Genomic DNA, 25,484 nt, shown 5'->3' on the forward strand with positions numbered 1-25,484 from the left:
GAACCACTGATGCACCAGAATATATCAAACACTTCAGCTGTTATTTAGGACCCACCTTGTTTTGCTGAGTATTTTTTTTCGCTGAAAGCTAAGGGGTATCACACCGTGAAAAAGCAATAAATGCAATGATAGACGTGTTAACAGAATTAAAGTGACTGGCTGTGGGATTCTGCTGGATCCTTGTTGAGAGGGCTGTTTTGCTCTCTCTGTAAACCAAATACTCCATGGAGTGTTTCAGATGGTTCAGTAAGACCATGTCTGCTCAAGTCAAATATTTAATGTTTTCACAGAAATCTGTAGAAGAGAGTTAACTGTGGTTACTATTTAGATGTTCCTGCACAATGAGGAGAGTTTTGGAAGTGGAAAGGGTTTTTTTTTTTTTTCACAGTGGGATCACTGAAATGCAGGGTAAAGGTTTGCATGATATGAGGGTGTTCAAGTAAATCAAACTGCACAATTTAGAATGAGTTAGCTCCAGGTGTTTTAACCCTTTTGTTCACATTTTGTCAACAATTTTAATAACTAGTCATATAGTCATGCTTGTGTGATTATTTTCCTTGAAAAATTTATTTCATAGTAAAATTTCAGCTGATTCTGAAGTTTAACAGAGATGAGATGCTATTGACAAGGATTGGCTTGACTATGTACATTCAATAAGAAACTTGGTGTATACAGAATTTACTGTGTCATTTCTAACCACCTAAACATACGGGAGCTATGTGAAACAATATTACACTGAATTCAATTCAGATACATAATATTTCTGTGTTCACTGAGACTGAGCAAAATGAATAAAGACAAAGTTTGGATTAGTTTGTTCTCTCATTGTATTCCCATTTACAAACAAATATTTTGGGGTTAAAGTGGAAGGATATGAGCACAGAAAGACATAGTCGACTGATTCTCAATCTGTGTAACATAACTAAAAATTGTCATTGAATGATGTCCAATGACCTTCAAGTATAAGTTCCGTGTGTGTGTCTGTGCTTGTTTGAGAGTGTGTGCTCGCTTGTGTGTCTGGTAAGGTCAGGGCTGTTGTATTGTTTGCATCCCAGAGGTTCCAGCTGTGTGTTTTGCTGCTCTAATAAACTGTGAGCCGAGGTGTCCCTGTGCGTAAAACCTCCAACAAAATGCTCAGTGTGTGAGTATCAGAGGAGTCCGACAGGCCTTCCTGTGGGCAGCCTGTTTGTGTGCTGGCCTTTTCTCTATGAGAAAACCTAACATAAAAACCTTATTTTTCTGCTTCGGACCACCAATCAGAAAATTTACCACAAGTTGTGATTGCACAATGCACACACAAACAGTGAAGTATTCATGGAAAGTGAGAGACGATCTGATATGGAATGTCAAGAAAGCATTTGTAGAAATTACCAGAAAACGAAGGAGCAGAGGGAGGCAAGAGGAACACATTATGGGGGTGTGTACACCACATTGGTCATTTCCTCTTCTCTGCAGTCAGAGAATTTGTTTATTTTCTCTTGTCACAGATGCTAACAACATGCTGTGTTTTCAGAGCTTGAGTATAATCGTGGTTTGCAAACTCTCCTCAAGCCAGCCTAATTACAGTAAGGGTGCTCTGGGGTTCACTGCAGCCTGAGATAAAATTAAAGTGCTTTCCTCCTTGCTTGTATCTGCCTGAGCACTTCTCAAGTAGTTTCAATTAAACTATTATTTGGCTCATTTTAAGAATGCCTGAAAGCTACAGGTCTGAAAAAAATTGGGAGGTTGTGTTAAATGTTAATAAAAACAGAAAGCAACTATTATCTTTTAAACCAAACATACCAAACATTGAAAGTGAAACATTTCCACTTTTTTATTGAAAAATATAAGCTTATTTTTAATTCAGTAGGAGCAACATGTCATGGAACAATTTCAAAACAATCTTGCTCAATGTAAAACTGTGAATTCTGAATAATCCATCATCCCTATTACATAATATCAGAAGAAAAAGATGATAAAAAATTTGAAGACTGCTTTGCGTGCCATGGACACAGCCAAAAATTCCTTTTAGTTGCTTGAGGTGTTTTGGCCCTTAGCATTTAATGAAATCTTTTTCATCCCTTTATTTCACCCAAGATGGGATAATATGGATAAAAGACTTGTTGGGGGCCAACTATTTTACTGGACTACCTTTACTGGACAATTTCTGATCTAACAGAACCGTTCTTATTGGAGTATCATCTCCTATTGAAATGCAATATGGCTTCAAAGATTAATTGCATTGGCAACTGGTCAGAAATAATTGTTCAGTGAATCTACAGTTATTGTAGCCTGTAATGCTATACATAATTCAAATAGTAAGAATCTTAGCTTTCCAGTAGTGTATAACATGTGTAGGTACTTGGAAGGGAGACTAAGTAAAATACATATTTGTTACGTCCTGCCCATGGGACATCTGGTGCTAACACGTTAAAACAGCCACAACTTTGTTATGAAAATCACTGCCTGGGCCCAGGAACACTTCCAGAAATTGTCTGTGAACACAGTTCATCAAGCTGTCCACAAGTACAGGTTAGGGTCAATCATGCAAAGAAGAAACCATATGTGAACATGATCCAAGTGCAGCCATCGTCTTTGAGCCAAACCTCATGAAAAATGGACCGAGTCAAAGTGGAAAACTGTGTTGTGGTCAGACAAATCAGTGTTGATATTCTCTTTGAATCTTCTGGATTTTGGGCTGGAGACGCTGTCTCTTCCAGACAAAATAGAAGAGGGAACATCTGGCTTGTTATCAGCACTCAAATCAAAATCCTGCAACTCCGATGGTATGGCAGTGCATTTTAGAGCAACCTATGCTCCCATTCAGATGGCATCTTTTTAAAGGAAGGCCTTGCATGTTGCAGAAAACAGTGCATGTATACTGTGTTTATTACAACATCATTGCATCACAGTAAAAGAGTCCAAGCACTGAACTGGCCTGGTGGCTGTGTAGATATTTCACCAGTTGTAAACATTTGACAGAGCGTGTTGGCTAACATGAAAATTCGGGGCAATTGAGGAGATTCATAAAAATAGGACAATATTGCTCACCTAAAGATCCCGCAGCTTGTCTCATCAGTTCACAGATTTTTACAGGCTGTTACACAGTGGTAAACGTAGATCGGTCACATTTTTTTAATGTGTGGCTGTCACTACATTTAGGATGAGCTGATACATTTAGTGAAATATTAAATGGTCACACTTTGCAAAATGTGATGCCTTTCTGTTCTGTTGTGAATAAAATGCTAGTTTTTCAGATTTATTAATCATTGCATTCTGTTTTAATTTATATTTTACGCACAATTTTTATGGGAATTGTGGTAAATAGTTAACATGACAGTTTAACCTAATATCTGACTGTGCCTTAAGGGAAGTGATCACAGTTCGTTTTAATTTCTGTTCATTTCAAGCCTTACATTTTTACCAAAATGCAATATCATTCATTAGTTTTAATTACTTACAGGCTTACAAGAGGTTGTGGTAGCACCCACTAAATTTGCTTCTGACAGCAGGGGTTGACAAAGGTGAGGCAAGAAACAGACCAAGTCCCGGTGTGTAAGCTAACAGAAATGATGTCTTATTTGTCAGCTGTAGAAAATACTTTTGAGTACTGATTTACAATTTTCTTCATGTCCATCTTTTTGTGACGTTGTGCAGATCAGAAGTGTTTCATCCAGATCTCTACAATAGTTAGGTCTAAAGCTAATCTTTCAAAATGAACAGCCAAACTACCAAAAAAAGTTTATTTTTTGCCTGATATCTAGCAATAGCAGTTTATTTAAGTACCAAGTAAGTACATTTCTTTTAATCTCAAAGTAAGACAGTTTACTTTAAGTGTACTTATCTGATTTAACAATACTATATTTGTACATGTAATATTTCAGGTGTTGCTTGAATTGCTTTGAGGTTTGAGTTTTTTTCAATGGTGAAAATTTTGCTTATTTGATGGCTTTTAGCTTTTTGCTCACCTGTGAGAAAGGCCTCTGATTCACAAAGCTAAAACTGATCTGATTACTGTTTACTGCACATAAGATACTGATTACTTTAAAGTACTTCATACCAGCCCACTTAAAAAATGAAATAAGCCCAAGTTACATTATATGAGTTCCACCTATGTGATATGTAGGGATAAAAAGGTCCAATTATACTCTTACCAGAGAGGGCAGTCTCCATCTCTTTTCTCCCTTTGTCCTTTCTGCTTTGTGGCAGCTGGTCTGATCAGATTTCCCTCCAGTGAATAAAGCTGTTTTGCAAAAAAGCCTCCCACAAAGAGAGAAACGAGGCCAGAGTCAACATTACTAAGTTTTATCTTTGATAAAAGATCCAAGTTATGTTTCACTGGTGGTTTTTGCTCTGTGTTTGTGTTGAACTGAGATTCAGCTGCTTTACTGCAAGAGCTGGTGGATTTCTAATGTTGTGTGTTTTACCTTTATATACAATATTAGATTTATAAATATATAAATATATTTAGGTTACATTCTGCTACTGTTTGTAGTTAATACATTGTGGCTACAATCCCTGTTGAAAAAAGAATAAGAATAAAAAATCTGTAAAACCAGCTAATAGCTCTGTAACTTGTAGAGTTATTTCATTTTTTATTTTGTTTTTGAACGAAAGTTTGAATCAACAACATGACATTCAACTCAGCCCTGATCTGTCACATAAACCCATCTCATGCTTTTCCATATTCTGCAGGCAGCCCAGCATACTAGCAATATATTGCTTGGTTGAAGAATTATGAAATAATTTAAAATAAATTTAATTAAGATGCAGTACATTAAATGTATTTAACTGTTTTATACTAAACAATTATTGGTTTTTGTCCCAAGAAGCAATAAAATAAAATCCCAATTCCAAAAAGGTGAGACGTTGTGTAAAATGTAAATAAAAACAGAACCCAATGGATTGCAAATCTCGTAAAATATTTTTCCCAGTAGAACATAAACAGTCACTAATGGTAAACTATTTTATTTTTTTCTGAATAGAGTTTAAGGAATCATTCACCAAAGTAAATCAAGTTTTTGAGTCACTGAGTCAGTTTACCCAGAGAGTACATAGAAATCTACATGTGTCCATTTCCAACTGATTCATACTGATAACATGACTGATTGAAAAATAATCAATTTCATGGGGTAAAAAAGTAACGAGAGAAATAGCAAAATAAGCTAATATTTATAGTTTATAAAATATGGGTTAGTGAGATTTACAAATCGTTGCAGTTTGCTTTTATTTACATTTTACACAGCCTCCCAATATCTTTATAATTGTGATAATATAATAAAAAGCAAATCCAGTTTTCTTTATTATGTTGCTTGACCTCAAACATACTTAATTACAAACATGAAAAGCCTGCTTTTTACGAGGGAAATATTGTACATTTTAGTCATGCATCTTCTTTTACATGACTCCTGGAGGGCATATTTAGTGAATATGTTTGATTAATTCATTATTTACTTTATAATCTTTCATGATTTCCTTTGTTTTTGCATTTGCTCCTGGATAAATTTAAACAGCTGGGAGGACAGCGACTGAAATAGCACCTTTTTGTTTTTTATTTAGCAATTCAATCGTTTTCACAATAATAACTCACAATAACCTCTGTCTTACAATTAGCCAGTATGACATTTTAACTGGAACCACACATTTCCATCCTGATGGTCAACACTGTGTTTTTATGTAGCATTCTGACCTGAATTTGGAAATACTCCAGCAGTGAACACAACACAAGAGCTGTCAATCACACTGAGGTTAAGTAAAGCTGAAGCAATATTCATGCCAAAGGCAACAGGCAGGGCAGCGGTAATGCAGGAAAAAAAATCCTTTGAAAAGACAGTTTCCAAAATTGGAAAAAGTACAACAAATGAAAATTAGCTGAAATGCAGAGAAAAATCTTGCCTTTTCCTCATGTTTTACCTTTGACCAAGCTTCAAAGGGAACTCGGCAGTTTTCATGGCAGAATTTCAAAACTAATTTTCTAAATCTGATACAACATCCATACTTGTTCAAACAATGTGCCAAATGGGTCTCTGTGTGGCTGGGTGTACAGAAGGTCTGTGTTTTGTAGGCAGCAGGACACTGGAACTTTCTGTATGTTGCATCACATCACAACGCAATGTCATCTTGAATTTGGGTGGATGTAGATAAATGTTTGGAGGTCTGACTGAGTACAGCCAGAGTTTTGAAGTCGCATAAGACACAAATGGTTCCCCCCCTTGAGTTCCTCTTGTCATACCAGTTTTTGTTTGGGGAAATGAAACAAATTTGCATTTGTGTATGAATTCAGTCAGGAGCAATTTATAGAAGTCAATGTTCTCCTAAGGCATTGCTACAAGAATCACTCTTCTGGGGGGTTGAAAGACTAACACATTAATGCAAGCACACAAATGTAAAGTTTATTGTAACTGCTGTGATCTGTTTCCCAGACAAGTGCTGCCAGCTAAAATATTTGTGGAGCACATAGGCAGAATTGAGATACAGCTTTTCTGTCATGTTTAAAAATAAACATTTTAACTCATCAATACTGGAAAGTTACTTTTTCCCCCATTCTGTGAGTCAGAAAACAAATAAGGGAAAAAGGTTAAATAGACCACTTCCTTTCTGTTGAAAGAACAAGTAATGAAAGAGCAGAAAGGCTGTGGAATAAGTAAAATGGAAAGTGACAGTCTTGTTCAGCCAAAAAAAACAACTAATTTCATAACTTGGAAACTCCAAACAAATTTTTTTCAGCAATTTTCCAGCAAAAGGTGGAGAGGAGGAAAACTCCTGCAGTGAAAATAGAAGTCTGCGTGGAAGGAGAGAGTAGCTTGTTAGTGTGCGAATGACCTTTGCCCACAGGTGTTGGGATGTTTCATCACTCCTCTGCTGTCTTTGAGAAAATATCAGCTCACTCTCACCACTTCTCTTGTGATCTTAAGGCTTGTATTTGCCAGAATGTTATTGCTATATTTTAGCCTTATGAAGAGGCTATGATAGATCTGCTGTAAACCCCTCATACAGCATGCACATGCACACACATGCAAATTTTAAAAAGACTTCCCCAATTAAAGCAAGCTCGTTGAGTATCATGTTAGTGTTAGCAAACTCAGTTTAACAATGAATTGTGTCCAACATTCCTAGATCTTCCTTATATCTTGTACACAACAGTATACGACTTAGTTCACATTTAAATCAAGGTTTTAAGAACACAGAGTATATAAATTGAGCTGTAAAGATGCAACAAGTTCTTAAATGTTCAACTCAGCTGTGCAGATGATTGTATGATCTGCACTAATTTAATGATGACTAAACCAGTTCAGTCTCATTGATTTGTAATGTCATCTGCTGTTCCCAAACTATTTTTGGGAACAAGACTGCTTTTTTTTTTGGCCACAAATGGTTTTTACAGAGCATATTATTCAAAATTTACCTTTGATCTTTTGGATAATTAACATCAGTATTTCATCATTCTTTGTGAAACTATCTTATTGTTAACCATATGCATACTTGTGTTGTGACCAAAACTGCACTTTTTGTAAAAAAAAAACTGTTTCCACAAAATCCTGAGTAGCTCAGCTTTGAGTACAAGTGGATGTTTTAGCCTAATTTTAATAAATTCCCTCCAACCTTTCCTAAGGTACTGCATTTACAAAAATGGACGGGGCTAAGTCCATAAACATAATGAGTCTGACTATAAAGTAGCTGTCAGCAACACTGGGAGATTTAAAAGCAGTAGTAATCTGTCAAAAACGTGTGAAAAACAAACCACAATACCACAAGCATATGAAGTAGTCAAAGAAAGACGGAAAATGATGCAGTCAGGGCAACAAAAGCCTGTATTGCTTCAAATTATTGTAGTGACACATTTGTCCTCTGGGAGGTAACGGTCTCAACAAGTAAATTGAAACCTTTAGAGCACTGATGATAAACCTGCTACTATTTACGAAATAGAAAAGGCTTTAATTGCTTGTTTTAGCAGTTTTTTGTTTTTTGTTTTTTTTTTTTTAAATAGGCTACTTTTGGTGGTACTGAGTATTTTGACCTCCAAGTTGACAAAACCATAATTGTTTCAACACATACAGACATTGTTTACTTGCTTAACAGTTTAAATAACATTTAGACTATAATATTTAATATGTAATATTCATTCAACCCTTAAAGTTCAGAATTAAATAATCAAAGTTCAAGATAGTCGAGAAAGACTCATAGAGTTACCAGATGATGTAAAGCACCATCCTTAGGGTGATGATGTGGCCTCATTGTTGGGCTTCCCTCTGTGGATATCCTTGTGGATATCATATGCCTTCTGTCATGAAGTCAAAGCAGGAACAGAACTTGGAAATAAGCTGTAATACAACATGAACTAACAGCAGCCTGCAGTCACAGTCAAATTTCTTATTCATTAACTTCATCACATGTTTATTCATCTCTTGTAGACAGTTAAAACTCTTCTCCCCAGGTTCTGAATCCCAATAAGCTTTAGAAAAAAAGTACATAAATCAATTTTAATGAATATATAAATATCCATACATAAACACATAAATAGCATCAAAGTATAAATTCTTTTTTCTCAGCAGTACAACTGGGGACTTTGCTGTTCAGGGATTTCTCTTGTCATCTGGTACTTGCTTTGTTTACACACACATCATGCAGCATAAAATATCAATGTACTTTCAAACTCCCAAGGTTAAAAAAAAAAAAGTCAGGGCTCAGAGCAACTCAAAGATTCTACTTATCTTCAATATTTTTAGGAAGACATCAGGTTAAAAAATCTCTCATCACAGCATATTAACCATTTATTAGCTGTTTACTGATGACAATATGTCATCTCAAATACAGTACAAGATAGATATGTACGTAAAACTTTACATAAAAATTGAACTACACATCACTGGTTGGCACACAGTTCATATCTAAGCCTTACTTCCAAGTCCAAGTTTTGGCTAAAAGGTAATCCTGCAGCATGGCATGGCAATCAAGCAGTCATACCTAGCATGGCAAAGGTAATAAAACCTGAACCTGCTCTGCATTATGATCTTCTGGCTGTCCTCCCTGAATGAACAAGCTACAAAAAGCTGAATATTGAAAGTGGCACATTTTCATTTTAGATGTAAAATGTTTAAGTATATCTTTTTTCTTTCTTTTCTGTTTAAGTCTGTCCTAATATTCCACTAACTTGTCCAGAAATTGGTTTTCAAGGTTTCAGACATATGTAAAGTTGAACTGTACAGCCATGCTGGCTGCTTTGTGATGCTGCTCTTCGGCACTGCAGTACTTTGAACTAAATGCTAATGCTTGTGAGGTAGTAACGATGGTAGCAGTGGTAACGATGCTATGATTTAGCAGGTAAAGTTTTTACCATCTTTGTTGAGATTTTCATCATATCCATATTATGCCCACATACAGGTTGGAAATGTTTTGCGGGTCTAGTAGAATAGCTGTATACCTTAATATATATAAAAAAAAAAAAAAAAAAAAAAAAAAAAACACACACAATCAACTTCTGTCTCAAGGGTTTTGTTATAGTATTTTTTAATTTCAATTTTGAAAGACCTTTGTCCTGACAGCTACACTCTGTTCTCATTGGTCAGAACAGCTGCCTATAGTTTCTAAAGATCTTGGTGGACATTTCCAAAACAGTGATGATGTTAAATAACTCAAACATGGGTCTGAACTGCAGAAAATACTTTCTTTCATTATAGGAGCAGTGTCTTTAGCTGGCCGGAATGTGAATGGCTCATGCATGAAACAGCCAGCCATTCAGAAAAAACATTAAAGGTATAATAATGCCTGTTTCACTAACGCCAACTGGCCCTAAATGATGTTGGTGAAAATGCGGATGAATTTCTAGTCATTTGGTCAAAAAGTTGAGGGATCACAAAAACATTACAATTAATCCTGAGATCATGATTGTTTGAATTGAAAGTTGCAGGAATCCGTCACTAAATACGGTTAAACATTCTATGTGAAACCACATATTTCAAGCTCACTAAAGACCTACTGACAGAGCATTAGCATCACTACAGCAACTAGCATGGCTATACATGAACCCTTCCCTTAAAATCTACTGAATTTGGCATGTTTAGACTTTTCCCTGAGCATCATCATCATCATTGTATGATCTCATTACTACTAACGTAAATATATTTCTTTCAATGGCATCAATATCATAAGCTACATTATAAACAACATGACTCGGTTACACACAAGACCATTTAGCAGCTCTACAGACAGTGTTTTTTTGTAGCTGCTCATTCACTTGAGGCCTGATGATAGTAGGTTGCATCAAAGTACACCTCTTATTTAATTCTAAGGTTTTATGTATGAGTTCATTATACAAAAAAGTCATCTGGTTCTTACCAGGTCTTAAAATTAGTTTAAAAAGAAGAAAAAACTAATTTGAACAAAAAGTGTATCATTGTCTAATTGATATAAAGCAAGTAAAAATGCAGATTCAGTGTATGAAATTAAGTACAGCCTTACTGCTCCATAAGAATTCAGAGAGCAGAGCAGCCAGGGGCTGTTAGTGTAAATTTTAATCAATGCTTACATGTAGGTAGTTTGCTGTTTGAGCATTCAGACGTGGTAATATAACACCAAGGAGGAAAGACATCTGCAATGATCTTAGCGAAGCAGTTGATGCCCATCATTCTGGGACCGGTTATCAGGTAATTCCCAAACAATCTTTCTACATTCTTTAGTGAGACTGCTGTACAAAGACTAAATTATTGCTGCTAAAGGAGATTCAGCTAGGTACTGAATCATGTTTACTTTGTTTTTCACACACTATATCAGCATTTATGGTAAATAAACAGTGTAATATGTTGTGTGTTTATCTGATTTTAGGACTTGGTATTGACAAGATTGTTTAGTTATTAATATCCTAAAATGTGAAACCTTAGAATTGAAAGAAGTTGTACTTTCTTTTTCACATCACTGTATTCATGATGACTAATACTGGGCAGTTATGAAGTTTTGGAATTAATTAGCTTCATGGCATTTCCATCCACCTTTGCTACAGTCCACAAACTTTGTAGTTAAGCAAGCACATACAGTACAGTTCTTTTCCTGTACAGGTCATTGACACTGTATTTTTTTTCTTTATACATTGTCCAATGAGCTCTTTTAGTGGCTTATTGGCAGTGTTGAGTCATTTTTAAACTAGTCAGTCCATTAGCCCCAGGTTGGATATCCATTCCACCGGGATGAAACATGAAGGCATCAAAAAAAAAGCACAGGAGGCTGAACAAAAGCACAGCTGAACTCAACTGCTTCAGTAAAACATCTGTGTGGGTTACACTTAATCACCAAAGTGATAAAAGCTGAAAAAAACTACCTACAGGAATTAAGCAAAACTTCATCTGTTCTGCAATGATTTCCCAGTGAGTAGTTTGACTTTTTAGCCCACGCTTATCTGCTGAGGGGTCTGATCTTAGCCAACAACTGCCATGAAAGAAGGTGAAAGGCAACACTTCTGGAGCTAAGACATAAAATAAGGTGTGTTTTAAAAAAAATTAATAAAAAAAAACTTATAATGGTAAAATAATAAAGAGAATGAACACAGCAGCAACAAAGTAATGACATATGCAGACACTGAAGCAGGGTTGACGTTTCCATCCTTTGTGTTAGTGTTGCTGCTGTCTATAGAAATCAAGTTATTGCAAAATAGTGATCATATTTAATTTCATTAGTCTCTGGACACACAGTCAAATGCACATTAGTCAAGCTGCTTTCATGTTTTATTAGGTTTTACTGTATAAGTGCCTTAAAATAGCTCAAATTATTAGATTTCTTTTCTAAACATTTGTTTTGCGTAATTCAACTTTTCAGAAGTTTAGATTTTTGTCAGTTTGACAATAGAGGGAGCTAAAATTGTGTTTCATTCTAAAAACAAGTGGTTTATTGTGAAATCTTTATCTGCATCAACATTTCATTTCTAGAAGTGTAAAAGTTACACCCACTGCAATGCAGACATTTATATTTTGCTGTCTTTATTTAATATTTCCTTTAATTAAATGTAATTCATATCTACATGACAACCATAAAGGCAGGCTGTAAGAGGTTTAGGTTTGGGTCTAAGTCTATGTAGGTTGATTCTCCTGGTTGCTCCCACATTCATAAAACCACATCTGTCTTATTAATCCCTATACAGTTTTGAGCTTTAGTGATAACAGCCCACACACTTGCTCAGAAGCCTGTTCAGGGCGTTGATCTTTGACATCTTCAAGATCCTTAAACTTTCATCTGACACAAAGCTAGGACTGATGGCACTGGCACACACACATGAACACCAGATACATGAACTCAGTTCCAGGGGAACCAAGCACAGCCTAATGGGGCCTGTGTTTGCATGTGTTCCCAATGAGCTGAGACCACAGAGAATATTTTCTGGTTCGGTTGACTTAAATTCAACAGACATCAATGTGTGTGCAGGAGTGTGTAGCAGAAAGTTACAGGTATGTGTGTGTCTGTCAGTATATACTCATGTGCACACATGTCCCCATCCGGATATGTCTGAGTGCTCAGACATGGTTTTGTGCATTTGTATGCATATGTACATGTGTGTGTGTGTGCAGGAGTGTGACCTACAGCTGTGTTGTGGATCACTTGTATTGACTACAATGAATAAGAAGGATAAATAATTCAAGTTTCTCTCTGTTAGCGGTTTGATATTGAAGCCAAACACAAATGAACAGAGCATGGTCCCATGGTAGACCCAATTTGCCACCATTCAAAGTGGCTTAAGCTCAACCACCTGATATGAATGCAGTCATTCAGCTAGAACAGAGAGCATTGTGTCTCCCAGGTGGTTGGCAGTTTTCTTCCTTTTAGATGTCACAGCCACTGCAGAAATTTACTAAGACACTGTAGATGTACCAGCAGATAAACATAAAGACAGTGACCCCTGAAAGAAATCGCATTGCTTGATAAATCAGCTACAACACAAAGATGATGGCACTCATGGAACCAAACATGATGGAATGAGAAAAGATGAACACAAAAAATTAAATAAAGAAATAATCATTCTGGTTTGGATAACTTTTGAAGTGTTGTGTCTCATGCTCGTGTGTGGGTTGTGTTGCACTTGTTTTTACTCTTGGAAGTATCCAGCGTGTTTGTATAAGTCAGCTCCTCTTCTCAAGGTGATAAGTTGAAGGCCCCAGCAGATAGAGTGGGGATGGATAAACCTCCTTGCCTTTTTTCTCTTCACTTGCCCTAGAACCTGGTGCTCTCATGTTTCAGCATGCGGATGTTGGTAAGTGTCCCGCTGCCCCTGTGGTGGTACCCGTAAGCCTGGTGCTGCCCCTCCAGTCACCGAGCAGTGCTACTGGATGACATGGTGCTGCTGGGGCTGGAGCTGCCTGAGACTCGGTCTTCAAACACACTAATTTCCAACTGAGGATGCAATGTCAAGGGTTGCTGAGATAAAACTTTATTCTTCTTTCACCATTGTTTGCTACAATAACTTGTGTCAATTAGGTTGTTCTTAAAAATTTTTAAGAATGTATTAGATTAATGTAGAATTCATGATTCTAGATAAAAAGTTGCTGGAGAGCAGTGGTTTGCTTGCAGAGTTGCCAAACATACCACTTTGCTCCTGATGGTGGTTTCATAAACATGAACTAGTTCAAATAAGAGAGGCCTTCAGCTACTTGGAAGTAACTTTTGGTACCTTTATGACCTCATGAACTTTCCTCTTGGAGTGATCTTTAGTGATCATGTTGACATTAAGAGGGAATTCTGGAGGCTCACATACTTTTACCTTTTCATAAATGTGTAACATCTGATTATTTTAGACCTCTTAACCCAACCTGATTAGCTATTATAGGAGGGGCCCCAGAGTTGGTTTAAATGACTTCATATGTTATTCAGTCATTATCTATAATAATGCATACCTTTAAATAAGTGACACGTTCTGCACTCTTTTTGGGTGGCATGGGGTCCCTAGCCAGCCTTCACAAACATATATCACAATGTATATAAGTGCATTGATTGCGCTGGTACTAAGCTGGATTTTTGACTTGAAGGCCACTGTTTGAGACAGTCCAGGCAGGGCCTGCATGGTGGCCTTTTGGACCTTTTCTCTTTTCTTCTGTCTGCAGTGGGATCACTCCAGCTCACAGAGAGAAACTTACTGCTGGCCACTCCTGAAAACAGCTTATATTCAAAAATATGTTCCATGAACCAGACAAAGTGAGAAATATTTAAAAGATTATAATAAACCACATTTTGTTGGAATAATTTGAGAAAATGAAACAGAATCACACATGCATATGCACTGTTTGGAAAGTATTATCCTGTTTCTTTTCTAAACTTTTCTTACTGAAGAACAGTACTCAGGCTTCTTTAGACCTGACCTGCTTTAGCTTTATGTCTGTGAACAGTTATTATGCTAAACAGCTAAATTAAACAGCTACTATGAAACAACAGAAGTTAAACTGCAGTGTAGATTAAGGAAAATATTCTATGTCACTTTAATTTATTCAATCATTATGTCTGTGGAAGTTCTACAGACTTTATCAGTCCTTCCATTTGCCACTGGGCCTTTATTCATTATTTGTTTGTCCTGCGCTTTGACATGATAAAGTAGCTGATGAGTGAAGGATACAACTCTCATTCCTCTCTCTATGGGGTCTGTTAGCAGAAGACCTCTTGGGGCGTAGATCTTCTCATTCTGCTCCTGGATGTACCCCGATATCTTCTTCAGCACCTGGAATAAAATGTTGGAAATGCTTTAAAAAGAACAGAAGTAGCTCTAGGTTGAATCCAGATTTGATTACAACCATCAGATGTGGAAAAAATTAACAAGTGTGGCATACGTCTTGCAGAAAAATAATTTGACATTGCTGATGGGGGCCCATTAGCCACTTTTACTTTCTTAAGTCTGCTCAGTGTTGCATATAATATGCACGTACCAAACAGAGGGTAAACAAAGCCACAGTAACTTTTCTCTAATGGAAAATATGAAAATATAATACGTTAGTTTGTAACCTTATGTGCATTAGCATACAATCCAACTCTTAAGTCATAGCTGTTCTTTATTTTTCCTAAGGAATTATAATCCCAACTCAAAATGATTCCATTACGCTTTAAGTATAGCAGAGCACTTTTCCTTTTTTAAGTTTTCCATTTGGAAGCTTCAATTCCTAATTCAAAAGATGGCTCTTTTGTGCTTAATGTCATGCCTTGGTAAAAATTGAAGGTTGAAAAGCTATAAAATTTGAAGTGGACAATTTGTTTACATTGCATTGGCAGTGGATGCACTTACTGGTTTTGCATTACATAAACTGTGCAAAAACCACAGAGCAGCATTGGGGTGAATCTGTGCAGTTCAGACCATGACACAGAAACACAAGTAATCATGCCTGTATTTTCTCTTCAGAATTACAACTGCACACACCATTTGTCAAGGATACTAAAACAGTGACTAAAAACCTTAAGCAGCATGATATGATCTAAGGCTGGTGCTGATAAGCTGTTGCAGACTGATGGCTGGTCATGCTAAATGGACAGCTGTAAACTAAAGTGCCATGATTAGAGCAGCTTATTCAGCCTCAGATATGCCTCTGTGGGCACCAACAATGCTGTCATGCCATGCCTCTCCCAAACTCTGTCTAATAATGTCAGTCCGATTCATCATACTCCACTTGGCCTCATGTATACTGAAAGGCCTACCAAAAAAAAAATAAAAAATAAAAAGGAATAAATGTTTTTAAATAGTAATCTTAATGATAAGGAAGCTCAAAAAGGAAAAAAAAAACATCTTTAATGAAGTATTGAAATTATTCTAAACCAAACATCAGCCATATTATTCACATATTTATTAAGAAGTATGGCCCTTTCCTAAGATTTAAACAAAATTTGAATTAAAAACAGTGCAAACATAATATATCCAATCTGGGCATTGAAAGATTTGGCAGTTTTTTTTTTCTCTTTCTTATTAATTAGGAAAATACTTGAGTAAATACATGGGTAACAAAAAGACCATAAAAGTTGTTGTGTAATGTTAAAACCTAAAACATCTTACAACTAATTTGGCAAAAGGTCAGTGATAGGGCTGGATTTAAAAAGCAGCAGCAAGTCAATGAGTTCATTCCTACATAAAGCTGCACCGTGCAAAGAAAAAAAAAAACATTTATAGACAAGCTCCAGAAGTGCTACTGACTTGTTTGTGTGGCAGCTCATCTATGATGGTCTGAGGTGCAGTGACAAACTGTCTTATTGTCTGACAAATTATATTTGGAAACAGTCATTAATAAATGAAGCCCCCCCAGGCTAAAGAGGAAAGGGACCACACAGCTTTGATCAGTCCTCAGGTCAAAAGCCAGCAACACTGTACATTTGTAAAAGCAAAAGTATGATTGTATGATTTTTTTTTTTCAAGGGGATGCTAAAACTAGATGCAGGATAGCACAGCTGTAACAATGTCAGGAACTAAACTTGCCTGACTGCAGTTCAAGTCTGTCACCATTTAAAAACATTGTGCACATTACGTAAAAATATACAAAATAGGGGCCCCCAAACTGTTGAGCAGCTGAAATCCACTATTAAGCATGAATGGAAAAATATTTTACCAAATAAAAAGATGGAAACATTGTGGTAAAGATGCCTGCTTTTCAAACTTGTTGCAGTATATCTTAAACCACTGTCCATTATTATGTCAGTTAAATCCATAGATTATATGTAACCAACCAATAACAAACCAGTGAGAAACTAGTGTTCATATGCTGTATTTGAATGGGACATATCATTGTGTGTTCCTTAATTGATTTATGAAACATGACAGATTCACCTCCTCTTTTCTAACATCACAGAAGGTCACTGCAGCACTCATCCCAGAGTGATTCAAACAATAGCGGCTAAAGAACACACTGAGCAGCTCTCCTCTGGGATACCAAAGGCCTAAACAGCTGCAGGCAGATATGCTAATATGCTGATCCTTGCTGGTGGAGACTAAATAAGAAAAAAAAAATTCCTTTCTGTCTCCCACTGAAAGAAGAATAAGAAACGTCTACAGTGAAATGTCTGGAAAGCATTACAAAGTTACTGACATGCAAATGAAGGGAAGCAAGCAAAAGCTAGCCATTTAATTTGCTTCCTAAATTAGTTCAATTTATGTGAAACAACACTAAGCATATAGTCATCAATATATTACTTGGAACAATGACGTTATAACAGAATTTAGATTTTAATTTCTTCAGGCAATATGAGCAGAGTCTTTTGTTAGAAATTGAGAGTCAAAATGACAGAGTAAAGCCCTGACTAATCAGTTTACTGTGGTCCAGGGAAAAGGCCAATCCTTTCACTTGCTTGTAAGCTCTTAGGGCAGTTCCCTTCAGACCCCTTCAACATGACAGTCAAGTATCCAAGCTGCGTGTCCGTTGTACTGGTATTTGTGTGACAGCCGCTCTGGGAATAGCCTTTTGACAGTGCCAGTACACACACACACACACACACACACACACACACACACACACACACACACACACACACACACACACACACACACAAACACACACAAACACACACACACACACACACACAATCCTCTGCCTATGTTTCCAATTTAGAGTGCAGTATAAAGGAATATGTGTGTATACATGAGTCAGAACAAATCTTTTACTGTATTAACAGCCATGTTCTTGTCAACAATGAAGAGGAAGAAAAGTACAAGATGAAAGATGTAAACTATGCAAGAGGAAGGTTTTATGAATGCTTGCGTGTACATGCATGTGTTCGGACACGCTGGAAGCAATCAGTGCCCTTGATGTTGCACCATGTAAGCATCAAGGAGCTTCAGGTTCTCTGGTGAATCAGCACACTGATCTCAGATCCACTGCTGTGTGGCGCACACAGCTTCAACTTGGGTGGTTATATTTTATTGTCGTCAGTCAGAACATCGTTCATAAAGTTAAACAAGTAAATAAACAACTCTCTAGAAGCTGATAGCATTTGAGCATCTCAATGGAGCGGCACCAGCTGACAAGGAGATAAAAGGTGCCTCAGATCAGGCCATTTCTGCATGACTTCAACACAGCAATACCTTATTTTTTGTTTCTTGGTCAAGCTCAAAGCACAGCTTTGATAAAGAAATGCTTACAAAATGGGACAAGACGAAGCAGATTTATGTTGTGGGTGAGAGAGTTCAGGACAGACAGACATGCTGGAACTTCATGCCACTCCGGCAGGTTTACAGAAAATCACAAGGGGTTTAATCAAACTCCCTGTGGCTGTGAGTGTGTGATTACACTATGTATGCGTGTGTTCTTCTTTCATTGTAGCAAGTAATAAGCAGCCACATAGCAGTGCAGAGTTTAACCATCTGTCCTTTCTCAAGATGGACATCTTGGTAGCTTAACCACACTGCAGCTGGTGTGCAGTACGTTGCCCGTAGGTGTGGCATCCAGAGCAGGATCTGAAATGTAGTGGACTAGAGGTGGTGCCAGAGAGAATCAGATCATATCTTCTGTTTCTTGGCTCTCTTTCCCTCTGTCAGTTACTATAAAGAACGGTTTTCTGATCCAACATATAAACAGAGTACATATAAACACAACTAGATCTGTGCGTGTGTGTTAGAGCTGGCTTTCATTAATGTTGCATTTGGGCCCAATCCCAGTTCTTTCCCTTGATCCAACTAGGCCCTACCCATCAGTTTTGCAGAGGTAAAGTGTCTCTTTTTTATTTTATTAATCATGCAATAGTGATCGTCTATCCCTTCAACTGTAAAACTGGGTCAGCTGGATGACTAGACGACACTACTCCTTGATCCCCAAAAGAAAAAGGGAACCATGTCTTTGCAAATTGGAGGGGTAATAGCAAGGGAATGAATGGGGATTGGGCATTGGATGTTTATGGATCAAAACGTGCTTTCTTCTCGAGTTTTCATGCACTAAAACCTCCTTAAAGCTTTATTAGGCTTAAATGCTAGAAGACTAGATTCACCATTATATTTCTTTAAAATTGTTTATCTTTTGTGAAGTGTGCTTTAGATTTACAAAAACTGTAGAACCTTCAAGGACTACCTCAACATTATGCACTAATTCACCTTCATTTGATAGTTCATCAAAAGACTGATGCTGTAAGAGACTAATATCTAATGAGATTAATTATGATGACGGAGACAGAAGAGGAAATATCATAAAGGAAAACAGCCTGACTGTGTGTAAGTTTTAACAATCGACTCCTGCAATCTTTTAAAAAATATAAACTTAACAACTTTCAAGAGTCCTCCCCAACACACACACACACACACACACACACACACACACACACACACACACACACACACACACACACACACACACGCACACACACATCCAGTTTTTATATTAAGTTAACCAAGCAACCTATTCAACCATTACATTACCACCTGCCAAGGACACAGCGAAGGATGATAAAGCTTTGATATTTTGTACTGTAAATGCAATTTTCACAATGTCACATTAAATAACATTATTCCAAAAGTGCTTCACAAATTTTAGACGTAGTTTTTCAGCTCTCCAACTTTTTTTAAACATTTTGCTTATATTAGTTATATTTTACATTTTACACATTTGTATCTGCTGCTGTCTTTATTAAAGTTAACCCTTTTTATTTCACATCAGTATTTCTGGTCAGTAAAAGGCATTAAGCTACTTTGTATGCAATCAGTTAGGCATATGGAGACTTTTTATTTATTTATTTATTTATTCTTTTACCTTCTCATAACGTGTCTCCATGCAGAGGAAGATGATGTAAGCTGTTGCACAAGCCAGGCATCCTTCCAGGTATGACTGACCTCCAATTTTTTCAGCTTCCACATAATAAGAGTTCAGGGTCTTCACCGTCTCCTCAAGCAAAGTTCTTTCAATCTAAATACAAACATAAACAAACATTCAGGTAGGTCTGTGGGAGGCACAGAGCACATGAGCTGAACAATGAAACAAGTTATGGGACAATGGCAGGAGCAGGTGATTTGGCTAACAAACTGACAAACGTACCTGCTGCACTCATCATAAACATGTTTTCTAGGAATGTATAGACACAACTCACATGCAGAATATAGAAAAAGCTAAGATGACAAATTACTTGATGAATAAAAGATGTAGTAGTTTGAGCATCCTAGAGAGAATTTGCCAGAGGGTGATGCACTGGTCCGGGTTAACAGCCTTTTCACATCTCAGCAGGTCTTGCTGAGTTGGAGCATGTAAGTTATTACAGGTTAATTTTATTAATCAATATGTGTATGCAAGTTGGTGCTTGTGCTCACCCTTGTGTCAAGCTCTGAGGGGAATTTGGTCTGAAATCGACACACAGTTCCTTCGCTGTAATCTCTTTGTATAAACACCTTCATTACCAGCGATGCACTGTGCCGCATCTCCTGGAGGTTATGGAACTAAGAAAACACACAACAGGAGAAAAACAGACATATTAGGTGGAAGAAAAAGAAGAAACTCTTTTTGCTCTGTTTGCCAATCTCTGGGGATCCACAGCACTTTCTATTTTTAAACTTCATTCACTTTGATCCTACACTTCACTTAGTTAAGTCCAGACCCATCTCTTTCTTAAAGGACTGTATTTTAAAAACATGGTACACAGAAGATCTCAGTGAGAAGGCCTATACAGTATTGAGAGAAGTCTATATTTCCTGACAGTTTGAGGTTGTATTTTGATAACAGGTAAAACAAGGCTTCACTGTTTAGAGCATGTTTATGATCTTACAACATCATCAACAGTGCAGACTTACAGTAGTTACTCTTGCTGCATTCCTTCAACACCAACAGACTCAGATGCTGTAATAACGCTCTGAAAGAGTCCTCTTTACAGCACTTTTGTGGTGAGTGGTATGTTTTACACTCAAACTGCCAGAATAAACCTGTCCCCTGTTGATCTAAATTACTTTCCTCAAGAGGATGGCAATTAGAGATAAAAGAGTGTAGAGGGGCATGGAAAGAAAAAAGTGAGAAAATTAGATCTCACTTTAAAATCTTAATACTTAAAAAAAACATATTTCACAAGAATCTCAAATGCGTGGCTGCTGAAATTTTTTGCTATATTTATATTTTGTCTCAGTTCCAAAGATTGGCCAGCTACAGCAATGTGTTTATCAAGAGGTAGAGCCAGAGGTAATCAATGTTAGCAGACATAGCACAGAGCCAGTCTTTCATCTCTATATAAAATACAACATTCACATCCAAGAATAGCATTCAAGCTCCTATTTTCATCTGCAAAAGGCCACAATCATCTCACAGCCAGTGCTTTTAATAGCCCTGTCTTTACTTTTTCCACTTCTCTAACAGCTTCTATCTTTGTTGGCATCATGATGAACAAGTCGTACTATTAATAGATGCCATCGCTGGCACACAGTTGAGCATCATTTATCCAAGGAATCTGTTAGCTGAGAGTCAACTTTATTAAGATTACACAGGCTCTTTGATTATAACTGTGAGAAAGCAACTAGGTTAAGGTGGAGGTATTTACTGCACATATAAGAACTAATAAGTACGACCTACATCCAGACTTTCACTTAAACTGGTTTAATGTGTTCATCAAACAAATGTAATGAAGCCAAAAATATCAAAGTAAGCATTTTGTTTTGCTTCAAGATTAAAAAAAAAAAAAAAAAAAAAAAAAAACACACTTTGCAAGTGTTTCCGGGTGTGTGAAGTTAAAATCTGAATATTAAAGAAGAAAGAAAGGGAAGAAATTGAAGGAATGAAATAAGTATGTATTGAAAACAAGAGGAAATGTTTGAAAGAGATAACAGAAGGTAACAGCGGTCTTGAGAAATAGATGCAAGAAAAGAGAATAAAGTAAAAAAAAGAAATAGAAAAAATATGAAAAAGAAAGTTTATGTGGTAAGGGAAGAATAAAAGAAACATTAGGGAGCAGAAGACAAAGGAAAATTGAAAGAAAGGATTTATGAATAAGTTAGCAATCATCAACAGAAGACACTGGAGGCATCCTGTATTCGATCCAATCAGACAATTTGATGAGCACACTGTGTAAAACATCTCGTGTTTATTAACCAGATGCAGACATCTCATACCAGCAGTAAAAAAAAGAATGGAGATGTGTGACAGGGTGTGAAGTGGCAAAGTGTCTTCCCTTCTTTTAGCACCCTTTACTCATAAAGTATTGTTTACTTACAAAAAAATGTAAATATAACAGGAAAATGGAACTTAGTTGAAAAGTATTTATATAAAAAAAGTCTCATGGTGTTGATAAAACTGCTCTGTGTCCACTTACGCCTTAAATTAAAATGTTTTCCATTAAACTGACTGTTTCTCCTGTATGGGAGATTCAACTCTGGCTTATTCCTGCATCTATATGTATTAAAACAGCAGTCAAACAAAGATGTGTCACACCAATCACACAGAATGCCATAAAAAACTTCTGCTTCCACCCACACATCATTTACTTTTACTTAACATTTGTTTTGACACTGATTATAGACAGACAACCAAAGCTACGATACAGAAGGACTTTTAACTAAGTATGAAGCTTCTGGAAATATACTGCAACAAGTGAACTTAAGATAAAAGCAACAACAATAAATGCAGACATTTTGACTTTAGTGCAGTAATGAATCTACATACATTTTGTTGCTATTTTTCTTGACATCTTCCTCTTTATTTCCTGCAGTTTAGCTCTATGTGAGTCTCATTGCTATGACATGCTTCCTACTTAAGTCACTCCAACTCAGTGTGCGACAATGTGGGTGAGTGCTGCCAGTGGGCAGACATCGCAAATGATACACACAGACAATTACAGCATGCACTGTAAATGCACTCAATGTTGGACATTTCATTTAATCTCTCACAGCTCTCTCAGCCTTTTCCTTACAGCCAACTGTCTCTCTCTTCCTTTATTTATCTCTGTGTATTATAATGGATTCCCCACCATTGGAAGCAGAGTTTCCTTAGCTGAGTTACTTTAGCCAGGGGTCTATGAGTGTTTAGACAGACTTGACTAAATCTAGATAGAATATCAATGACTGTGGGACCAAAGCTGGAGGAAGACCTCTTTTTTATAGACAAAGGTGGAGCATTGTTTCAGTAGGGAGCCTAGCCTTTGACAATCTCGCCTAGGCACATTATTTCCCAACAATGTAATTCTCCAATCAGAGCCAGCCTGGAGACTGAGAGGAAGATCTGACATCAGTGGACTCACTGATGCAAAGACCATTCATGCTAACAGCCTCCAGAGCAAGCTGATTATGACTCTTCCATTTCATTCCTTCATTTGCTGACTTGAGTGCAACAAATATGACAAACATATGACAAAGTACACAAATAGAAAGGAGCACATCTTTCAAACCCAATCACTTGTGGGTACAAACTATAGCAGCCTGATCACATCAGATATGCTTTGGGTAACTGATGTGCCTTGGACTTCAAATCTATCTCAGGTCCACACACTGCGTGTGTTTTGTGTGCATGCATGTGTACGAGTAATTGCTGGGACTTGGATGAGGATGCTGGCAGACCACCAGAGGATATCATGGCTGCTCTGCTGCTGCCATGCACACACATGGAAAAACATAATCTTGAATCTTGTCCACCTTCCTATCTACTGCACTTTAACCTGCAGTATAATTATCTTTGAATATTAGTTTCATTCACTCAAACTACTCAGTACTTGCATACATATAAGCACGGTCATATGTATGCAGGCACATTAGTGCATGCATGAGTGTACTGTCCCAAAGCTACAGAGCAATAGCATTCACTTCTGGTGAGGTCAGTATAATGATAACTAAGGCAGCTATGTTGTTAGCATTATGATGACATCACCAAGGACACAGAGGGGGGAGGAAGACATGCTGCTGGCCTGAAAGCTACCATGCATTACTAAAGCTAAAAATACCACACCAACCTCTGTTGCTCCTGTTTGAGGCTAGTTCACTTTTTTTTTTTTTTTTTTTTAACTAGTTTTAATTTGAGACACTGTTTGAACTACACCAATACTATATTGTGCTCTCTGTGCCTTCGCCTAAGTTTTAAATCATGTTAAACTTATTTATTAAAGATGTGAAGGGAATATGAAAGTATAATTCAACAGGCTCACAAGTGTCAACATAACAAACTTGAGCATTATCAAATTAATTCAAGAAGCTGTCCCTGTCCATGGTGCAGACTGCTTCACCACAATCATCATCATCACCATCACTGCTCTTCCCTTTGAGCCTGATGTCTGCTCTACCTGAAGAAAGCTTGTCTAATGTGTGTAGTAAAGAAAACGGGCTGTAAAAAACTTAGTTACTTATTTAAAAAAAAATACTGTATGTGCTGCAGTGAAAAAACACATTGCAATGAAAGTGAGCAGTAGCCACCAAATGAAACATGTTTTTAAATTAACAAAGGATCACGACTCCCGATTTTAATTTGCCAGATTGAGTGAGTTGGTTTAATTAAATTAAAGCAATGTGCACACAAAAAATAAGCCATAAAAAACATGGAAAGCACTGCAAGCAACACGTTCAGTTTAAAGGGCTGCAGTCTCAACCTGCATTTCTATGAGAAATAGGAAGGGGTGGTGTGGGATCGTTCCTGGAATACTAAAAGAAACGGCTGGAGATGTCTTACCTCTGTCGCCATGCTGCAGTGAGAGGGTTCGGGGATCTGTCCCGTGCTGAAGACGACAACCGTTTGCTCGGGTTGTGTGGGACAAGGCAGCTGTAGAGCATTGCAGGCAGAGGAACGGACGCACGAGCTCGCGCGCACGTGTCAGCGCACGACAACGGGACCGCGGGATGCGGTTTCTGGTGGTTATGCTACTTCCATATGAATTTCCATCAGTGCAGAAACAGAGAATAATTTGCTCCTCATTGTCACACTTACAAGTTTTAAAAGAGGGATTCTCCAAGAATCAGCTGTTTATTTGGGTTAGTCTCTTTTTGCAGGCAAGAAATTATTGTCACTACTTTTGTAATTTAACTTGAGTGCAATAGTTTCACTTTCCATGGATGGCTTTTTCAGACATACAAAAACCCATGTCAGAAAAAAAAAAAAAATGCAAACTGCAAAGGCAGCGCCAGAGGGGTGACCTGGAGAAGCATGGGTCACCCTTACAATTTGACTGGTCCCTCATGTGTCACACCAACAGCAGTCAAATTCTAACAAGTATTTTGAGTAATCCGACCGTTACCTGTGTAAATGGGTAAACACTTAACCTGGTTTGTTAGTCCAAACAGCTTATAAAAAGGATGTAGAGGTCATAAAACCATCAGGTGTGATGATGACTATGCAAAGTTAAGCAGCTAATAATGCTGAAGAAACACTGATAAAACAGCTGATTTGGCCCAATGCTATTTAAGTGTTTGTGTAGCAGTGATGAAAGCAGTACAACACAGGATACCCCTTAGTAAACAATTTGTTTTATTTTAAAAATTTCATTATCTGTATGCTTTCATAAAAACTGATTTACTTTTTATATTAGATAACCACTTTAATTGAAGTGATTAGTTATTTCATTCCTAAACTCTCAGAGGAAATATTGCAGTGTATTTATTTGTAAAGATAAATCATGTGTTTTTGCCAGTATGGTCC

The 25,484-nt window shown here is 37.1% G+C and overlaps 1 protein-coding gene and 1 long non-coding RNA gene across 3 annotated transcripts in view; both read right to left on the reverse strand.

The window, feature by feature from the left end:
- The window catches only part of LOC121655838, a 12,700-nt gene extending 8,237 nt beyond the window's left edge, over positions 1–4,463 (reverse strand). The window contains exon 1 of the long non-coding RNA XR_006013319.1: positions 4,134–4,463. This is a non-coding gene — a long non-coding RNA (uncharacterized LOC121655838). The remainder of the gene's footprint in view (positions 1–4,133) is intronic.
- A 3,982-nt stretch (positions 4,464–8,445) lies between these two features.
- Positions 8,446–24,633, reverse strand: golga7bb (golgin A7 family, member Bb). Of its 2 annotated transcripts, XM_042010697.1 has the most exons (5): positions 24,522–24,633; positions 20,204–20,329; positions 19,653–19,805; positions 14,564–14,665; positions 8,446–13,350 (listed from the first exon to the last, which is right to left on the reverse strand). In XM_042010697.1, exons 1-5 carry the CDS (start codon positions 24,531–24,533, stop codon positions 13,267–13,269), a joined length of 477 nt encoding a protein of 158 aa, XP_041866631.1. In that variant the 5' UTR covers positions 24,534–24,633; the 3' UTR covers positions 8,446–13,266. The 2 variants fall into 2 exon arrangements, with proteins under 2 accessions (XP_041866631.1, XP_041866630.1); XM_042010696.1 differs by lacking the exon at positions 8,446–13,350 and having other exon boundaries at positions 13,888–14,665.
- Positions 24,634–25,484: the final 851 nt, after the last annotated feature.

This window comes from Melanotaenia boesemani, chromosome 16 (assembly GCF_017639745.1).
Source record: "Melanotaenia boesemani isolate fMelBoe1 chromosome 16, fMelBoe1.pri, whole genome shotgun sequence".
Classification (NCBI taxonomy): domain Eukaryota; kingdom Metazoa; phylum Chordata; class Actinopteri; order Atheriniformes; family Melanotaeniidae; genus Melanotaenia; species Melanotaenia boesemani.